This window comes from Aquarana catesbeiana, linkage group LG11 (assembly GCF_042186555.1).
Source record: "Aquarana catesbeiana isolate 2022-GZ linkage group LG11, ASM4218655v1, whole genome shotgun sequence".
In the NCBI taxonomy this organism is placed as follows: Eukaryota; Metazoa; Chordata; class Amphibia; order Anura; family Ranidae; genus Aquarana; species Aquarana catesbeiana.
This window is the reverse complement of record NC_133334.1, coordinates 92098792-92118787: the sequence shown is the minus strand read 5'-3', so window position 1 is coordinate 92118787 and position 19996 is coordinate 92098792. Positions and strand designations below refer to the sequence as shown.

Below are 19996 nucleotides of genomic sequence, written 5' to 3'. Positions count from 1 at the left end.
CACTTACTTTTCCCCCCTGGCATGTGTATTTAAAACCTGAATCCTGACCCTGTATCTTCGAGTCGCCCTAGGACCCATGTGGTCGAGAAGCAGATGACAGCCAGAAGGTATTGTGAAAATCTCATTTTAGACCTCCCACGGGCACTGACTGCTATGACTCTGAATCTTGTTAAGAATTACAGTAGAATTCCCTAATCTAACTGATCATCTTAATAACTGTGACACCAACCTTTGAACTCTATTTCAATTAGAGTCACTTTTTTTCTAACCCAAGCATAATTGACATACACTTGCCTAGCTATGCCTTAACTAGGTTAGTACAATGATATTACATTTTTTTATATTTATTACCTGCTTATTTGAGCAGTTAATTCAAGTTTACTTACCTGAGCCAAGGTATATTCACAGTTTCCATCAAAATTGTATGATCTGCTGTCAAAAGTAAGATAGTGGCCGTCTCCATATACAGCACAGGTGGCCATACAAAGCTTACTATCACAGTCCCACATTCTGTTTTTACAGGTGCTGCAATTAGATGGAGTAGTATATTAGAGAGTTCATTGTCATAAACAGTGTACAATAAGATATATACCTGCAATTTTGTTTTGGTAGTTTTATGGACTCACCAAGTGTTGCATCCAACCTTAATTGTGTCTCCAGGTGAGTAAGGGTTGCTATTATGGATGCATGGACACTGTTGCTCTTGCACACATCCTCCATTTCCATCAGCAATCAGTCCATCTGGACACACACAGCCAGACATGCATTGTGTGCTGTACTGTAACAGAAAGCAAAGATTTTGAAAGACCCCCATACATAATGAATGCCCCAAACCATAATTATGCCCAGGTGCCAGAATCTTTTTTTAAAAAATAGATTTTTTTAATGCTGAATGTGTTTCAACTGGAGTATGAGGGAGTTGGCAGTACTATTTGCATCACCACCGGGAGAAGACAGAAAGTGGGGGCATTGCTCCCCAATGGGAACACATACAGCAGGAAAAAACAAGCAGAAGTTTGAAACCTTTGCTCACTCGATTCAAAACTAAACAAAAAAAAAAAAATTCTGTTAGCCTATTTTTGTAAAAAAAATAATGCAATGCATATAGAAAACATATTCAACCCAATAAAAAAATTATTACTGGCTACTTTAACATACCTATGATGTGTAGTTATTGGCAGTACTGGATTTCTGGGTAGGCCACATAAGCCATGGCCTAGGGCGCCAAAGCTGCCACCCTTTTCCTCTAATGTGTGATGTGGCCATTGTTAGTGGCACCTACACAGCATTGGCACTGCTAGTTATGGCACATTTACAGTCCACTCCTATGTTCCTGAAATAACTCCACCCCCCTGACATGTAGTGACATAATCCACTGAATGCTGTTCACTAGGACACAATCATTTGGACGATAATTTAGAGATTGCTACTGCATGTTTTTCCCAATTTATAATATCAGAAAGGTATTAATTTTGGCTCGGACATGTTTCTGGTTGTGTAAATATGGTACTGACTGTGTTTCTGTAGACACATTTCTGCTAGTGTCAGCATGGTTCTGATTGTGTCTCTGTTTACATGTTTCTGGTTGTCAGCACAATTATCTATGCAAGCGTGTTTCTGCTAGTGTCAGTACAGGTCTGATTTTACCCATGTGGACATATTTCTGGTAAGTGTCGGGGGTTTTAATTTTGTTTGTTCTATTTTTTTAACAATAACTAATATTAAATCCTCTTAGTTGGTGTTATGTATTTATTTCATTCTGGAACAATATGTATTATATATGTGTTTTGGGGAAATAGGGGGAAGTGGCACAAGGAAGAAGGAAAGAAAAAAGAATAAATCTGGCCCCAGTGACTGTTTTTATGGCAACTGCTATTGTTGATAATCCAGCAGCAAGAACGTTATCCTGCTCTGCACCCTCTCTTGGTAATACAAGATTAACAAAAACCTGTGTCTTGAATTCTGCTTTTGTGATATTAGAATGCACTAATAATGGCAGCAGTAAAGCAGCATACAGGGCCAACTCAACATTCCTAGGGTACGAATATTGCCTACAGAGAGCCAATAGATCTCAAAGATTGACTCAAGTATCCATAATCATTCACTCTTCTTCCCTACACCTTGGTTATATCATCCAGTCCACTGCAGTTAGGTAAATCACTTGTAGTCATGTAAACATGTAGTGAGGAAGTATGGAGACATTGCAGTTCTCTGGCTCTCATCCAATGGCCTCAGTACTGTCTAAATTACTAATTTGTGCAGTTTAGAAATGCTTCACTCTAATTTTCCTGGCCTGCATGCTTGTTCTGAGTCAGTGTCTTAATTTATCTAAGCCAGTAATACAGGGGCATAAAGGGGCGGCTTAACAGTCAGGCAACAAACAATTTTAGAAGGAAGTCAGCAATGTTGGCTTCCATATTTTTCCCAATTCCAGTATCATGTAACTATAATGTAAGGACCATATTATTAACTCAGCTAGCGAAAAAAATATATCAATAAGGCTTCTCTAGAGGATTACTTACGCAGTTCATGTCAAGGGTTTGGCAACTCTTCTGACACTCAGATCCCTTTGTGCCGGTAGGTTGATTAGTACAGTCAAAGTACACCATAGGGGACTGACAAGCTGCATAATAATAACACAACTAATTAATACTTGACAAAATATTTCTAACATTTACAATGAACTTTTTTCTTCTCTAAACATGTACACATGGTGGCTTCATCTTAATAAGCAATTTGAAATGCACCCATTCTTCAAAACGTGCAGCCTAAGACTAACCAGCATGGTTTCTATGATGCAAATTTAGACTCTTTATTAACAGTCAACAGCTGAGGCCTTATCTCCATCTCAAACCACTAACTACACTGCTAACATCTGCAGAGAGCAGTGACACATGACAATCATATGAACAGCAGAGGGGTCTTTGTCAAGGCGTCTGTGACTGACAGCATGACCTCACTTTCTCCATACTGTGTGAGAAGTAAAATGGTGGCAACCACAATAGAAACTTTTTTATTCACTTATTATGCAGTGGTAAGTTGTGTAATGTATATGCCAAATTATTCACAATTGGCAGCATTGTTTTTGAAATATTGATAAAGGAAAGGGTTGCAATAAAACTTCATTACAAAAACCAGTGTAACAAGCATATCCAAAGCCAAAACCTTTTTGTTTATTTTTTGGATAGGGTAGAGACTAGGTAAACCTGTAAGGGTTTTTTCCAACCCTCATTGAATTACTTTCACGTTTTCTGCCATACACACAACAAGAAGTGAGATGAAATTTCTCCCAGATAATTATCACTGGAACAAGTCTTCACTATGGAAGATTTACCCTTTATTCATGTTCTAGCAGCAACTTACAATTTTGGATTTCATTTCAGTCACACAAACATTGAAGAGAGGAGATAGAAAAAGACCAAGTGGTCCACCGAATCGGCCTTTTTTTTGCTTTTTTTGTTTTGTTTTTTTGGTAACCTTTTTTCTGAGTATAGCTCTTTGTTTCCCCAAACAAGTTTAAATTAACTTGTTGTTGATGACTCACAACCTCTTCTGGAAGTTTTTCCAGTCACCAACTACTCTTTTAGTCCTACTGACATAGTCACCAGGGCACAGAGAGAGGGTGAATTTTCCCAGTAGGGAAGACAGCAGTAAAAAACTCTACAGTTATTTCTCATTCTTTCCTACTTTGTCCAAAACTAAAAAAAAAACGTTGGATTTAAATGCATGTTAACAGTCCCATGTTATCTAATTTGTCACTGATTTGTTATAAAACAGACTATATTCACAACATTTTCATAAGCAACAGATACTTTTTTTAGGCAAAAACAACTTTGTTCCATGTTGCTAAATCAAGGTTAAATATATATTCTTACCTGTCGTTGGGGTTGTTTGCCCAATGCAGTCCAGTTTGCCCATTGAACATGTGCTGCAATATTAAAATGAACAAGTTAAAACTGGTGTATCCTTTATATGTGTACATTTTTGGACAGATTTAATCTCCAGTAGCATAATCTTTACACAAGCTGATTTAAAGTAGGGAAATACTCTTTTACACAATTAAAATGACCAATATTTTGTGGGCACAAAGGGCATGCGTCCATTTGCCACTGTACCCAACTGATATATCGTCTCATACACATGTATACCAGATGGTACTTGTATATGCATGCACAGTCTTTAAACAGTTAACGCCATTAAATGTATTTTAAATTAAAATAATTATCCAAAATGTATCTTTACTATGATTAGTTAATTGTTTGCACATCTGAGAGTGGAAGCAGCAACACTGTGAGCCAATCACACTATTACACTGCACAGTGCCATCATCCTAACATATAGGGGGCACTGGAGGGAGAGGTATTTTAGGTTTACAAGAGATGGGAGAGCACATGCACATCTTTACCAGGGTGGCAATGGTCTATTATAATCCTTTAAACAGGTTAGAGATGAAGAGTTGCAAAAGGAAGCTGCAGGCTTTGAACTGTGGTATCACCCTTTGGTTACACAGTTTGAAAGGTTTATGCAAATCATAAGAATAGCTCAAATAAATTACACATGTTTTGGCAGGAAAAATTATGATACATTCCAGTATTCCAACTGTGCATTTAAGTGCTTGGCTGGAGTTAAAATTGAACTTAAATTATTGGATTTTATAAGAATTAAAGCTAACACCCACTTCAGTTTAAAAAAGAGACATCTTAAATAGTTTGCCAAGAAATGTCTCCATGCTAAACATCACAAAATATCCAATATATTCACAGAACTGAAAAGGCCAATTCACAGTCAATTAATGAAATCCTTACCACTGAGCTCCATTGTCATGAACCACCTCTCCGGGTGGCACTGCGGTTCCCTTGTAATAGCAAGGACAAGCTGACTGACGTACGCACACTCCACTGTCATCCATGTAGGTTCCATTTTGACAGACACAGCCATCAATAGGTATGAAGGAGATATCACAGGTGATGTCAGGATCACTAAGGGAGCGGCAAGTTGGCTGGCAAGCGTTGACATAGTAACTGTAAGTCAGGGACTTGGGGCAGGTAGTTGTGTACAGTTCTAAGGTTTAAACAGAAAAAAAATATTTTCGGTGTACATATTTATATAGGGGCAAATGAGCATGTACATCTACAGCAAGAACAGGGCTACAATTATCTCTTTTTCTTATATTAGTTACTAAATACTTACGGCATACATTCTTTCTCCATCCTCTCAGATAGATCCCCTCTGCAGCACAAGCGTGTACGTAGGAGGACAGCGCGGCGCACATGCATTCTTCACTCTTCTCGCAGTTACATGAATCAAACATACACCTCTGCAGAAACAGGAGCACTGTTCAAATTTCTTATCTATATAGCACCATGTATTAGTACTGGCACCATTTCAACTGAAAACAATATTAAAAGTTGACCCCCCCCCCCTTCAGATTATTATAGAGAAAGTATAGTGAGTGGAATAAAGCAGGGATCTCCAAACTATGGCCCTTCATCTGTTGAGGAATTACACATCCCATGAGGCATTGTAAAACTCTGACATTCACAGACATGACTAGGCATGATGGGAATTGTAGTTCCTGAACAACTGGAAGGCCATAGTTTGGAGACCCTTCAAAGAATAAATAAATAAATGAGTGAAAAGCATACCGCTTGGAAGGAGTCTGGATTAACTGCTGAAAAGCAATCTACAAAAGGTCCATCAGGGTCATTAAGCATTGAACACCAGTGGGAAGCATATTGCTCTGCAGATGAAAAATAAGGAAAGTTAATACAATAAACCCATATTAATAGTAAAAATCACAATAAACCTTTTTAGTGCTTACCGTAGTTTAGACATTTATTTACATTAACAAAGGCTACAGTGAATTATTATTCAAATGTTTACTTTCCCCATTTTCAATACATTTATCAGTCTACTAGTTTTAATAAATCATATAATGAGCATTTTTTTTTGCATTAAAGACTAAAGCATGCCTGTTCTCTGAATGGTGAAGATGTAGTAAGGGGAAAACTAATTTTTACTACGATAAATCAAAGTACATTGTTTAGTATGGGCATGGGAGCAGGTATATGATGTTGGCCTGTTAATAGATACACTATTTAGGTGTAGTGTGGATGCAGCATGATAAAAAAACAAAAAAAAACTGTTTTTAGCATCTTGGATGGGGTTACCGAAAAAGCACAAATTGCTTAGAGTTCTATGGTAACATATGAAAAATGCATGGAAAATGCACGTAGAACAAGCCACATGCATAAAGTTAGGGGGATTTACTAAAACTGTACACAAAAAAATTGGTGAAGTTGTGCATAGTAACCAATCAGCTTATAGATTTTATTGTCAAAGTTTAATTGAACAAGCCGAACTTAGAAGCTCATTGGTTACTATGCACAGCTGCACCAAATTCTGTGTGCTCCAGTTTTAGTAAATCTCCCCCAATGTACTGCACCTAAAGTATACAGATGACAAGGGACTCAAAGACTAGTGCAGCAAAAATTACTAGAAAATGCACTTTTTGCCATATAAAGACAAGTGGATGTCTAGAGTACTGGGTATATACAGCTTATAACAGCAAGTCAAGACACTACATATATGTACAAAAAATTTACAATCTACAAGTTTACTCCAACAAATCGGTAAAAAAGAGGTTTCTTTATTTGTTTTATTTTCAATAGCTCGAAGTGGTGAATTGATTGTATGTATAGAGGTGATAGGATTGCACCTCTTATTGCATTGTTATCACCTATTTTTCCTTTTGCTTCTGATAGATGTATAGATGTTTGATGCATGCTAGGGATAATCGTTTACACAAGGATCTTACATTTTCATCCTTCTTACATAGCCTGTGGCTATGCATGCACAATACCATATTTTCAGATGGCATATATCAGACCATGCAATGCCAACCAGCTACTTGGGGTAAAGAGAACAGCCACTACACTCAATGATGGAATATGAGTCGAAATGAATACTTGCACTACAGATCTGGCAAACAAGTCAGGTACCTTCCACAAAAGTAAATATCATAAATTCTTTAGCATGTTTTGTAACTTAAGAACAAGGAAAGGGGAGGTTTAACCTAAGTTAGAAAGGAAAAACTAATCTGAGTTGGAGACAGGGACTTACCATTTTCAATGCTAAGAGAGCAAGGGTTTTCAAAATTGGTGTTAACATTGGAACAGCTAGCTTGGGTCTTCCAGGTGTTGGCAAATGCTGCAGCATTTCCTTCAACCACTCCACTGAGTATTTGGAAATCATCAGCTTGAATGTTGTTGAAGTTTCCACAAAGACCTATACAAAAAATGTACAAAAAAACTGTTATTTTTACTTTGTTTCAGTTTAAAAAAAAGCTTTTCATGCTATTTGATTTTCAGCTTAATACATGTGAACTCTCTTTAAAAGATCAGATCAGTCAAGAGCCAAATTTATTTCATCCTGATGGAGTCTAGTGACACCTAGTGTAAGTGCTTTGATCTGTGTCTTTGCTGCTAAAGCTGAATGCCAGGCACAAAAACCTGCATTAATATGTATTCATCAATAGATACAAAGGATATAAATACACTTTATGCGCATAATGTGACAGTGCTGGGCAAAACAGCTCTACCATACAGGCAGCCCATAACCTTGTGTAAAACTATGACTCTGTTAACTTGTAGCTTACCCAGGACATTCCTCACTCCTGGCAGATAAATGGAACAACAGAACAATTACGCTCCATGTTGCAGAGCTGAGTATATTGGAAGGGATTTAGTAGTTTAACAAATGACAAATGGGCAGGGCTGACACCATTTCTTGTTATTTCAGTCCACAAAAAGGTTCTGCACTGTCAGCCCTCAACAGGAAATTAGTTGCTGAGTACAGATCAACAGGTATTTTATCTGCACTTGCAGGGTCTGTAAAGCATTGTGCATGTATTTCAAAATTGTACTGCAAATGTTATTTAATTGACATATATTTTAACAAAAAAAAAGTCTGTGGTCTAGTAAAGTCTAGTAGTGTCTGATAGAACTTTAAAGGGAACCTGTCACAAGATATTACCTTTTACCTTCCTCTGCCTGAATCCCTAAAGCAGTGCTAATTCTAATGCCCTGTACACATGATAGGATTTTCCGATGGAAAATGTGTGATAGGACCTTGTTGTCGGAAATTCCGACCGTGTGTAGGCTCCATCACACATTTTCCATAGGAATTTCTGACACACAAAGTTTGAGAGCTTGCTATAAAATTTTCCGACAACAAAATCCGTTGTCGGAAATTCCAATCTTGTGTACACAAATCCAATGCACAAAGTGCCACGCATGCTCAGAATAAATTAAGAGACAAAAGCTATTGGTTACTGCCTCGTTTATAGTCCCGACGTACGTGTTTTACGTCACCGCGTTCAGAACGATCGGATTGTCTGACAACTTTGTGCGACCATGTGTATGCAAGACAAGTTTGAGCCAACATCCGTCAGAAAAAATCCATGGACTTTGTTGTCGGAATGTCCGATTAATGTCCGACCGTGTGTACAGGGCATAAGACTGCTACATCACACACAGCAATAGGTCTGCCCTGCAAGTGGCAGTTTTCTTATGCTGCTGCTGTTAATGGAGATGTCTCACAGCTGATGCCAAGTTTCAGAGCAGGTTAAGAATGCAGATCTTTGGGCAAAGGAGTGAGCATAGAGGAATTCTTGTTTAGCAGTGGGAGAGGAAAACAGAACCCATAATATTCAAGCTGACATCTACAGGCATACCCCACTTTTAAGTACACAATGTGGTTTATTTACTAAAGCTGGAAAGTGCAAAATCAGGCTCACTGCTGCATAGAAACCAATGAGCTTCTAACCCCAGCTTGTTCAATTAAGCTTTGGTAATAAAACATGGAAGCTCATTGGTTTCTATGCAGAAGTGAGCCTGATTTTGCAATTTCCAGCTTTAGTAAATAAACCCCATTGTGTACCTAAATAGTATGTCTGTATATAGCTAGATTTCACCATAAACAGACACCTTATTAGCTATTTTGAGGCTTCAAATGGTCTTTTACATAAAGTATATTTACATAATGATGCTACTACTCCAGGTCAAATTAAGAGATAGAGATGCCAGTTCAAAAACAATAGTAGTATAATAGTTGCATTAAATACTTAGCATAGCCCATATCACGTAAACCGTGTCACAATGAAAATAATAAATACTGTATTTGTATTTTGATGTATACTACATCAAAAGGTTACAGAACTTGCATTTATGCCTTTATAAGAGAGGTTTAACAAGGACACTTTGAATGATCGTAATGTGGCATATGATGTTTTCTTTGCTTTTTGACAGTTTTATTTTACTGTATTTTATTTATTATTACTCACCGCACACTTGGCTCTTGTAGGATGGATCAACATTGATGTAAAGTTGCATAGTGGGGGTGAGCTGGATTTGGAGTTGGATTCCAATCTTGGTTTGCACAATGATGTAAAATGATGATGGTTGGAAAATAGTAACACTAGCTGTGGATCAAACATATATTTATATTTTTTTAATGCACAGAAAGTTATTTAGTGGGTCATTTATATCAGTATGTATGTTAGAGGGTTGCTCTAAGAGAAGCGTAGTTATTCTCCTGCTGGAGATTCTCATAATTCATGTCTCTCTTTGAGGTAATTGGATGATTTATAGCTTAAATAAGGAGAGAGAAGGGCATGAAGAGGGGAAAAAAAGAGATAAAATGCAGTATTTGCACATAGGCAAATACCTGAAGAGAATTATCACTCCTTAATATTGTTAACAGTAGTCAGAGGCAACTGCTCTTTTTATAACATCTTCCTTTATTTACACTTTGGTTTTTAAAAGAATCAATATACTACCATGAATAGTATATATTAATGTGTACTAAACATCATGGATACTATGGGGTTGATTTACTGAAGGCAAATAATCTTTTATTGCAGTTGCACTTTGCAAGAGAAGTTGCTCCAGAGCTTGGTAAATGAGCAGAAGCTCTGCTGACTTCCATCATCCAATAATGTGCAAGCAAAAATGCTGTTTGTTTTTGTTACTTTCTTTGCACGTGATTGGGTACTTTTTGCAAAGTGAAGCTTTCCCTCATTTACTAAGCTTTGGAGCAACTGCACTTGCAGAGTCAACTGCACTTTGCAAAGTGCACAGTCTATTTGCCTTTAGTAAATCAATCCCTGTATGTCAGTGGCAATATAAGTAGTTCTGTCTATGGAGGGGGGTTGTAAATAGGAAGATGAATGTGTCTGGGAATAACAACTTGATAATATGAAACTAATACAGTGACACATCCTTTCCACATTCAAGATAAATAAACAAAGAGGAGGAATATGAAAGTTTGCATTGTGTGAACTTTTGTTACTATCAGGGCTTTGAAACATACCTGTAGAGACTGGTAACTGAGTGTACATTGAGTTGACATACACACTGCCACATGGTTTAATATAAATGACCTGTTAAGAGATTTTAAAAATAAATAAGCTATTTGCATATATTCATTGTTGAAGGGTTTATTTGATTATCTAATGATTGGGTGTAATGTATATATGAAACTGTCACCAAAACAACCAAAACATGGTGGTATTATCTCATTGAACTTACATCTTGTCCATCATTCAAACTGAGGGCAACACTCTTTAAACAGGTCTCTGTGTCGGAATTACCACAATTCAACAGTTCTCCCAGAACACTAAATTTGTTGTTGTTGCAACTCTATAAAAAAAAGGGGAGTGCATTAATGAAAGAAGTCATACTGCAAATGCAGACACACTGAACCACAAGATATTTTGCAAGAAATGAAAATGAATAATCCTTATAATTAGGGTTGCCGAGTATTTGCACAAGTATCGGTACTCCTGCAAATGCACTGATACCTGAAGAACCTCGGTTCTTTGAGCTGTCTGTGGGTCTGCCCTGTTGACAGCTGAAGTGTTAAAGAAATCCGGTAATTGAAGCTATCAAAAAAAAAAAGCAGCTGGCAATGTTTATTGACAACATTGCTCAGCCACTGAAACACTAAAATAAAAAGAAACATTGTTTCTTTTTGAATCTTTCTGTTTCTGCATTTGCAGATCAAAGGGATGAACAAATGTTCCTCTGTTTAACGCCTTATGAACCCTTAATTTACTCTAATCAGCCTTAATTAACTCCCTATTCTCCTCCATTTAATTATTTTCCTGCTTTTTTTTGTTCACGTCTATTTTAGTTTTTAAAACTTGTTTTTGTTTGCTTTGGTAGTGAATATTTTCACACATATATATTAACATATATTTACACATTTCACATTGAAAAAGCGCAAAATTAAAAAAAAAAATCTATTTATTTCATTTGTAAACAACTTTTCAATGCTTTATACCATTGCTGACAGCTGAAGTGAAAACAAATCAGTTGCGGTAGGTATTGGTAATTGGTATCGGCGAGTACTAAAAAAAAGTATCGGTACTCGTACTCATTGTAAAAAAAATGGTATCAGTGCATCCCTACTTATAGTATAACTCAAGTCAGGCAATTTGTTTGTGGGAATTCTTTGTGTATTTTAGTAAGTATTATATAATTATAATTTACTCTATATATATATATATATATATATATGTATATACTGTATAATCAGTGCAGAGCGTGTTCAGCTGAAGCAGCCTTAAAGCCATTTTAGTTCTGACAGGTAGAGGATACGGTTGGATAACGGCATATACAGCTGGCCTCGAAAGGAAAATTACACTAGTATAACAATGTAAAAGTTTAACAAAGTGGGGGTTATTAACGAAAGGCAAATGCACTTGGAAGTGCATTCGCTGTAAATCCGAGGGGAACATGCAAGGAAAATAAAAACAGCATTTTAGCTTGCACATGATTGGATGATAAAATCAGCAGAGCTTCCCCTCATTTCAGATCTACCCCTCAGATTTACAGCGACTGCACTTTCAAGTGCACTTGTAGTGCAAAGTGGATTTGCCTTTCGTAAATAACTCCCAATGTCCTTATTTGTCTAATTTAAGAGCTTTCAGAAAGCTACCCAGATCTTGTTCATTTCTTTGTAAGACCCCTTTCACACTGGGGCGCTTTGCAGGCACTACAGCACTAAAAATAGCGCCTGCAAAGCACCCTGAAACAGCTGCTGCTGTCTCTCCAATATGAAAGCCCCGAGGACTTTCACACTGGAGTGCTGCGCTGTCAGGACGCGTAAAAAAAGTCCTGCTAGCAGCATCTTTGGAGCGGTGAAGAAGCGGTGTATACACCACTCCATCACCGCTCCTGCACATTGAAATCAATGGGGCAGCGCGGCTATACCGCCAGCATAGTGCTGCTGTGCAGCGCTTTGCGGTGGTTTTAACCCTTTCGCGGCCGCTAGTTGTGGGTAAAAGCACACTGCTAGCGGCCGAATACCTCCGCTAAAACGACGGTAAAGTGGCGCTAAAAATAGCACCATTTTACCCCCGCCCCAGTGTGAAAGGGGCCTTAGTGTTTGCTGAAATGTTTGCCCTTCAGATTTCCAAGCCAAGAAGAAGAGTTTATAAAATTGAACTTGTGCTTTAAAGCTGTACTAATTTCAGATACTAAATTGTTAGGAAGTATACCCCTTTGACAAACATTCATCTATAATTATGTGTTATCAAAGGGTTCTTGGGGATTTGAAAACTGTTGTTATAGGATATTTTTGTTCCTAAAAAATGTATCATATAAAACATAAATTTGCCTTCCTTACCACTCTAAATTATGATTAGTACATGTTAAACTATCTGAATGATTCAGTCATTTGATGGCAAAGTGTGTAACCAGTACATTTGTGCGACAATGGTTGTTAAAGGAAATTTGTATATTATTGACATCCATTTATAGAAATGCTAGTTGCCTGCTTGTGATAGATGATGTATTGGTTTAAATACTTTTAACAATTATGCAAATTAATTTAAACATCACTTTAATCTGCCCTGGTGCTGCACTTCTTTTTCGGGTTAGTAACTTGAAATATTGAAGTCAGAGACAGCCAGGCACTAGCACGGGGAGTATTTACAGGAATCTATATGGTTTCATAAATACACATGGGAACATCACACAGAACATCTATAACTATTACCTGACATTACCTTAAACAATACTCTGTTAATTAGCCATTAGGTATTTAGGACATCGTCCTTTTTGCATGCATGGCAAGGAAGACTGTTCTCTGCAGTTAATTTGTTAACTATGGGGTTTATTTACTATAGGCAAATCCACTGTGCACTACAAGTGCACTTGCAGTGCACTTGGAAGTGCAGTCGCTGTAGATCTGAGGGAAAGATCTGAAATGAGGGGAAGCTCTGCTGATTTCTATCATCCAATCATGAGCGAACAAAAATTCAGTTTTTTATTTTTTCCTACATGTCCCCCGCAGATCTACAGCGACTGCACCTCCAAGTGCATTTGCAGTGCACTTCTAGTTCACAGTGGATTTGCCTTTAGTAAATAAACCCCTTTGCATCATAGTGGTTACTTTACATACCTTAGACAGCACATATGAGCAATCACCAAAGAAGTTATAACGGGTGGAATCAAAAGAGGTGATATGAGAACCTCCCTCAATTGCACAGATTCCTGGACAGTTGTTTTCCACACAGCTCCATCTTCCTTGAAAACAGGTGCTAAAAAGAATAACATAAATGTTATCAAAATAGTATTATAAAATGTCTGGTTAAGGTCGTACAGGAATCTTTCCAACATAGAGGTAAATCCAACTTAAAAACAACTTTTGCAGCTGTCAGGCTAGCTTCAGAGCTAGTCTCTTGTACAAATCAGATTAACCTGCTTCTTGCATATCCCACCCTTGCTTTTCCTGGCCAGGCTCCACAAGCCGAACTGACAGAATCCAAATTCCTGTCCAAACTACTGTCTTATTTCATTAGGAAATTAAGCTAAACAAGTTAGGGTGTGAATTTACCACCATCCATAAAGCTAAGATTCTTACAGTCTACTCTAGTAGTACTAAGGAATCCTGTTGTACATTCTAGCTTGGGTGGCACAAGAAGACTTGTTCCTGGCTGGCCTTTGTTTTTCCTGGTACCTCCCCCAGTTGCTGGAGAGGATGCTCACATGTCCTGTACATTTCTACATATTTGCTGGACATATGGTAAAATAAACAAAATTGGGAATCCATATAACCTTAGCTAGAGAAGACCACCCTCAAACCTATTAGGTGTGATCCTCTTCAATACTATGTGATACACTCCTTCATCAAACCTTAGAAAAATAGTGTAATCACATTTACTAAATACCATCAAAAGCCTTATCCCTAGGTATTGGGAAAATTGTCCAACTGTTTCAGATTGTTAGATGGAAGTAAAAACGATTATGGAGGTTGAACAGTTGGTGTTTAAATCCCAGAATAAAACTTTTATGACCTGTGGTCTGGCTAGATACATTATCCCTCAATGATTGGTAAGGCATTGTAGTCCCTGGAAATTTGACTAGCCCTGTTTTTTATTGGCTTGGTTTTGTGACTCTGCTGTCTGCATTAAGGATACGGATACGTCCTTTACCTATTGAAATGAGATATTGATGGTAGTGTCTTTTATGGAGAAAACCCAGTCTCAGCCTGTAGCTTTCCACTTCTACACCCCCAAAAGCCCTACAGAGGAGCAATCAGCTTACTATTTATCAATGACTGCCAAAACTCTTGCTTCCCTTCCCCTTTGGCTTCCTCCTTTCATGTCCTTGCCTTCTACAATTAGCATGACAGTTTACAGGCCCTAATGTTTGGTTGTGTAGTAGGAAGAAAAGTTAATATGATTATATATTTAAATCTCTCGGCCCACTTAGTACATTTCAGAAGCTGTACAAAAAAACAATGGAGTGGAAACTAATATAACTGCAAATAAACTGTGCACTTGCAAGTTGCTCTATTTTTATTTGGTAAATGTAGATGTGGTAGAGCTTTACTTCGTAAATAATACCAAAGCAGGTGCAAGGAAAAAAAAAACACTATTTTGCTTTGGATGATAAAAATCAGCAGAGCTTTACCACATTTACTAAGCTCTGGGGAAAATGTGTGCAACTGCACTTGCAAAGTGCACACTCTATTTGTCTTTAGTAAATGCACCCCACTGGTGGTCTTTTGTTTCTCTGGCTTATTCTGTTGCACAAACAAAAAACACAAACAAAATAGCACCATCTTCCGATAGGACACCACGGCCTTGGTGGCTCCTGTCTCAGATCAATCCCTGCACTTCATGGGGCTGTTTGTCACTATATAGATAGCAATATATTCTGAATATATGTATACATTTAATCTTATTAGGATTTTGCTCTATATATAATAGGGCAGATTAATACATAAATACTAAATGTAATAAATTAGAACTTACCATGATTGACATTGCGAGGTATATCCTGTGCCTGACTTATAGACATTTCCATTGTATGTACAGGAACACCTCTGTACAGGGATGCAGCCAGAATTGTTAATGTCATCAAAGACAGTCCCTAAAAAAGAATTTACTCACAATAAGCAATGCAATTAATTAACTCAGTAAGTAAAGCTTAATCTAATACCAAACCAGGCATTCACCTGCAGGACAGAAGCAACCATCAATGCAGTGGGTATCACAAACTGATGAACGGTCTGGGTTGGTACAGGTATTGGGGCAGAAACTTCCACACTCTCTGTATTCAAGGTTATAGCTACACTGAAGGGCTGCAATAAAAAATAAAATCTTTTACTCAATGAAAACACACAAGTTAATTTACTAACTTCACAACAATTGTAAAAGAAATAATAGAAAGTCAGCCTGTTTGAAGGGAATGTAGGATGTTTTTGTGCCTTAGTTTTGATTTCCAGGTAACAGGTGGAACACTTTGGGGTGGACTTACTAAAGGCTGTGCATTTTGCAAATGCAGTTGCCCTCATTTTCCCCAGCTCTGCTGATTTCTATAACTTAATTAAGTAAAAAGGCAGTTCTTTATTTTTTGCACACGTGATTGGGTATTTTTTACAAAGTGAAGTGGCCATAACGTGATGGCTGATCAGTATATAGTTGACTGCTGGGAAGGTACATCTGTATATAAGGCTGTTGAAGGGAGGTTTTATCAATGACTGCTGTGGAGGGTTGAGAACTGCTTATAAGGCTGTTGTGGAGGTAGGGGAAGAATAAACTGTATATAATTCTGCTATGTGGGAAGGAGAAGAAGCAACTTGTTTTTTATGTAGCAGTGGGGGTTACAAACTATAATCTATATTATTGTATGGGGTGTGAGAACTGTAAATAAGGCTCATATGGGGGGGGGGGCTGTACATTTTGAAGAAGAGAAGTGCATGTATGTCAGATTAAAGCTACATTCCTGGCTTCCTATTTTTTAGAGGTGTCTCTCAGATTTTTTAGGTGCAGATACTAAAATAAAGTAACACATAATAGGAAGACTTACGGCAAAGTGTATCAGTTCTCCAGTTGCTGGGTGTCCCACCAGCATGGGCGCATTGCCTAGAATACTCAGTAAAGGTACTACAAAGACAAAAGCCAGTTGCATTTTGAGCACATCGGCAAAGATCCTGTACACAGGCATCAATGTACTGAGTGGGGTCTACAAGGCGGTTGCAGGATGAAAATGGTGAGCTGGTTAGGATCACTTCACACATTCTTCTCTGTAAGGAGAAAAAAATAAACATATAATTAAGTGAGTGTTCTAATACATCATTGATTGAATATTTCAAAATAGAATATGCTACAAATGTTGGCATATAAGAATAGGTGCACTTGCAGAACAATCATATAATTATATATTTTAACTAAAATCTATTCTAAATTTCAGGCACCCTTTATCAAATATCCATAATATATCATATAAGGATAAGCTCTTACAGTGTCTGAGCAGTTGTTCAGGGGCTGGATGGTCAGATCTTGACACATTTCTGTTGGTCCATTCAACTTTTGCTTGTTTCCATACTGGATGGGTGTCATTTCAGCATCTACAAAGAAAGAAATACTTTTGGTGCCTCATCTCTCAGTAACATATTTCAAATCCTAAATTAAGACTTTAGCTTACTGTTTAAAATAAATTCATTGTAGATGGGAATGCCATTAAAGTCACCGCACAAACCACAGGTCTTATTGGCAAACTTTGGATCCAGCTCCAGCTAAAAAAAGAGAAATACCTGTTCAGATTTTCAAGTCAAATGCAAATATAAAACAAAATCAGTGTGTGACTAGCTTATTATATTGTACATTACAGACTGCTGCACTATATATGCTATATTGTGCATTAGACCCGCACTTCTCAACAAAAGTGCAGCAGCACCCTGGAATTTCATCTGAGTTCTTCAGGGGTTCTTTGCCTAAAAAATTGCTCTAAATTACCCCAAAATTGTTAACAAGCTAGCAGGTGGATCAAGCCTGTCTTGTTACAAAAAGCAACAGTTTTGTGCAGAAGTACTTTCTTCGGCATCATGCAGGCCATGAGGACACCCCCCCCACGCCTATCTGTCAGCGCTGGGGTCACGTTAGCTGAGTGATGGAGAGAAACTTAAAAGAAATGCTGGAATACTTGTCAGATCCCTGTACTATATACACTATATTGTACATTACATACTCCTGCACTATAAATACTATATTGTACATTGCAGACTCCTGCACAACATACACTGTATGATACATTACAAACTCCTGCAGCCACGCCTCCTGCCCATCCCTTGTCCTGGCCTTGCACTATATTGTACATTTTAAAAAAATGATTGTGCTGAGGTGTATGTATACCCCTTTAATCCTCTCCCACTGTTAATGCACAGCCATTATTCACTGCAGTGGGATCCATTTATAATAAAGGAATAGCTTTTGCACCTGGTTAGATGAGTCACAAGAGCCAATAATTTGAAGGAATGAATAAACCAGGGTGTATTAACCAAGATTTGCCCCCTCCCATGGGGTTCACTGAAAAGTTCAGAAACTTTGATAAGCATTGGCAAAACTGTTTGCCAACTGAACCCAGGCAGATTTTCTCATTCCTGTTCCTTAGTAGCAATTCATGACTAGTGATAATAATAAAGGCATTTACTCATGTATTTTAAAATGTTTTCTAGTTAACATTACCAAAATTGCATCATCTTCATTCCACATGAAATTTAGACCCATCTTGGCCACAACTGTGATGTATATTCCATTCCTGTCAATCTGGATTCCTGAGAAGGCGTATGGCAGATCCACTCTGGTAATAAACAAATGGAAGTCACTTAGTGTTGTGATTTTGGAACAAAGATGCAAGTCTGACTCATTGAAAAGCAATATTCAAAAAGTGTACACTTACTGCTCTCCATTGAATGTAATCTTTCCATTGGATATTTCAATAGAGACCCCATCAAGTAGCATTGTAATGTGGCTGATGGTGGGAAGGCCATTGACATTGGATCGTCTCATTTGAATATTGAAATCCTGATAGATGTCATTACAGTCTGATGCGTACACATAGTTGCAGGTGCCAGGGTAATGGAAGATGTCACCATCAAAGGTTTTAAAGTAATGGTTACCCCATGTGCTGCACACTCGTCCATTGTGAGCAGATGTGACATCTGTGTTATGATAAATACTTATAATTAGCACTTATGCTTCTCTTTGATACACATTTTTTTATTTTGCATAACTGAAAAAGTAGAACAGTAAAACCATAAATCTTTACAATGGACATCATGCGCACACAGAATATGTACATCAAAAGAAACCCCAAACAAAACACAATAGTGTTTTTGTTTTGTTTTTGCTTTTCTTTTATTCCTCTTACCTCCCAATCATCTTTATGGGCTTTTGGCCCTGTAACAATAGATATTGGATTATATCTGTATCCGCCAACTCCTTTTATAAACCTCTAAAGTAGGAACATGGCTCCTAAGTACTCTGTTCAGCATGGACTAACTAACCCACTATACCCCTTATACGGGCTATACAGATTTTTTTGATCTTACATATTACCTTGGCTGTTCAGTTGTGCCCCCTCCTTACCTATTATATGCAATCATGGTCCTGAATGATACTCTGTACTCAAGGGGTTGGCTACCCCATCTTATTTGTAACACTCTTGATTTACTATTTGTTTATATTTTTGGTTTTGTTACTTACTTTAAAAAACCCTAATAAAATGTTGTGAAACAAAACACAATACTGAGTTATATATTTTTAGCAGTAGCAGTTTTAATTGGTGTTTTCATTTGTATATGGATTCATAGGAGGGTTTCATATCCTTTTTGAATGTAACAACTTCAGAAGCCTTTCCAGACTTTGACGGGCAAAATGCAGTGCACGTCAAGAGATTAATTGATCAAAATTTCTCACAACTGCATTTCGAGTTTTGATATGCAGACCTGCCTTAACATGCATGGTACAATGTGGTTACTTATTTTCGTTATATGGAGGTTGGCAGATAGCTACTTACAGCTGTCAAAGCCTGCAGAGGAGAACATGCACAAAAATCACAGGTCTTTACACTTGTGTAAAAAATATCCTTTCACTAACACTGTCTTACTTATGTATACACAGCTGGGCATGCAATAATATGTTATTCCTTGATGTTAAATTATTGCAAAAGCCAAGGATTTGTGTTTATCCTTCATTATAGGTGCCTAAAATAAACTGAATTCAAAAGGGAGCATTTACTGAGAATTTACTGTTAAGGAAACATCTAGAAATGTTAATTGTTCCTATGAAGTACCCTAAAAAAAGTACCCTTTGTCTTGAATCATTTGACCAGGCACTTCTGTTTTGTAACCTTATAGCTGTATATTTGCATGTGACAGCTAGTTTCATGAAATTTGCCGATGTCACAAACATGCTTCTTAGTGTTCTCCAAGCTGGAGAGGTGAAAACAACAAAAAGTCTAGCGCCAGGAAGCTGGAACATATGTAACATTAGGAACAATTTAGAAGTCCTACTTTAACCCAATAAGCAGCTGTGTGGATGAATACACCAGGAGAGGTGTGAGAAAAATTACAAACAGTCAAAGACAACCACAAAAAAGCACTAGTCAGGATAGTCTTATTTGTCAGAGGAAATCCATGG

The 19996-nt window shown here is 37.5% G+C and overlaps 1 protein-coding gene across 42 annotated transcripts in view; it reads right to left on the bottom strand.

The window, feature by feature from the left end:
- The window catches only part of LOC141112193 (uncharacterized), a 114168-nt gene that overhangs the window by 77735 nt on the left and 16437 nt on the right, over positions 1–19996 (bottom strand). For all 42 annotated transcript variants that reach the window (XM_073604738.1, XM_073604746.1, XM_073604754.1 and 39 more), the window contains exons 6-24: positions 18255–18516; positions 18041–18155; positions 17001–17091; positions 16817–16923; positions 16383–16599; positions 15529–15654; positions 15326–15443; positions 13468–13606; positions 10590–10700; positions 10372–10441; positions 9344–9481; positions 7123–7287; positions 5646–5740; positions 5191–5317; positions 4806–5061; positions 3876–3928; positions 2523–2623; positions 627–778; positions 387–525 (exon numbers count right to left, since the gene is read on the bottom strand). In XM_073604738.1, coding sequence (XP_073460839.1) covers positions 387–525; positions 627–778; positions 2523–2623; positions 3876–3928; positions 4806–5061; positions 5191–5317; positions 5646–5740; positions 7123–7287; positions 9344–9481; positions 10372–10441; positions 10590–10700; positions 13468–13606; positions 15326–15443; positions 15529–15654; positions 16383–16599; positions 16817–16923; positions 17001–17091; positions 18041–18155; positions 18255–18516 — 2582 coding nt within the window. The remainder of the gene's footprint in view (positions 1–386; positions 526–626; positions 779–2522; positions 2624–3875; positions 3929–4805; positions 5062–5190; positions 5318–5645; positions 5741–7122; positions 7288–9343; positions 9482–10371; positions 10442–10589; positions 10701–13467; positions 13607–15325; positions 15444–15528; positions 15655–16382; positions 16600–16816; positions 16924–17000; positions 17092–18040; positions 18156–18254; positions 18517–19996) is intronic.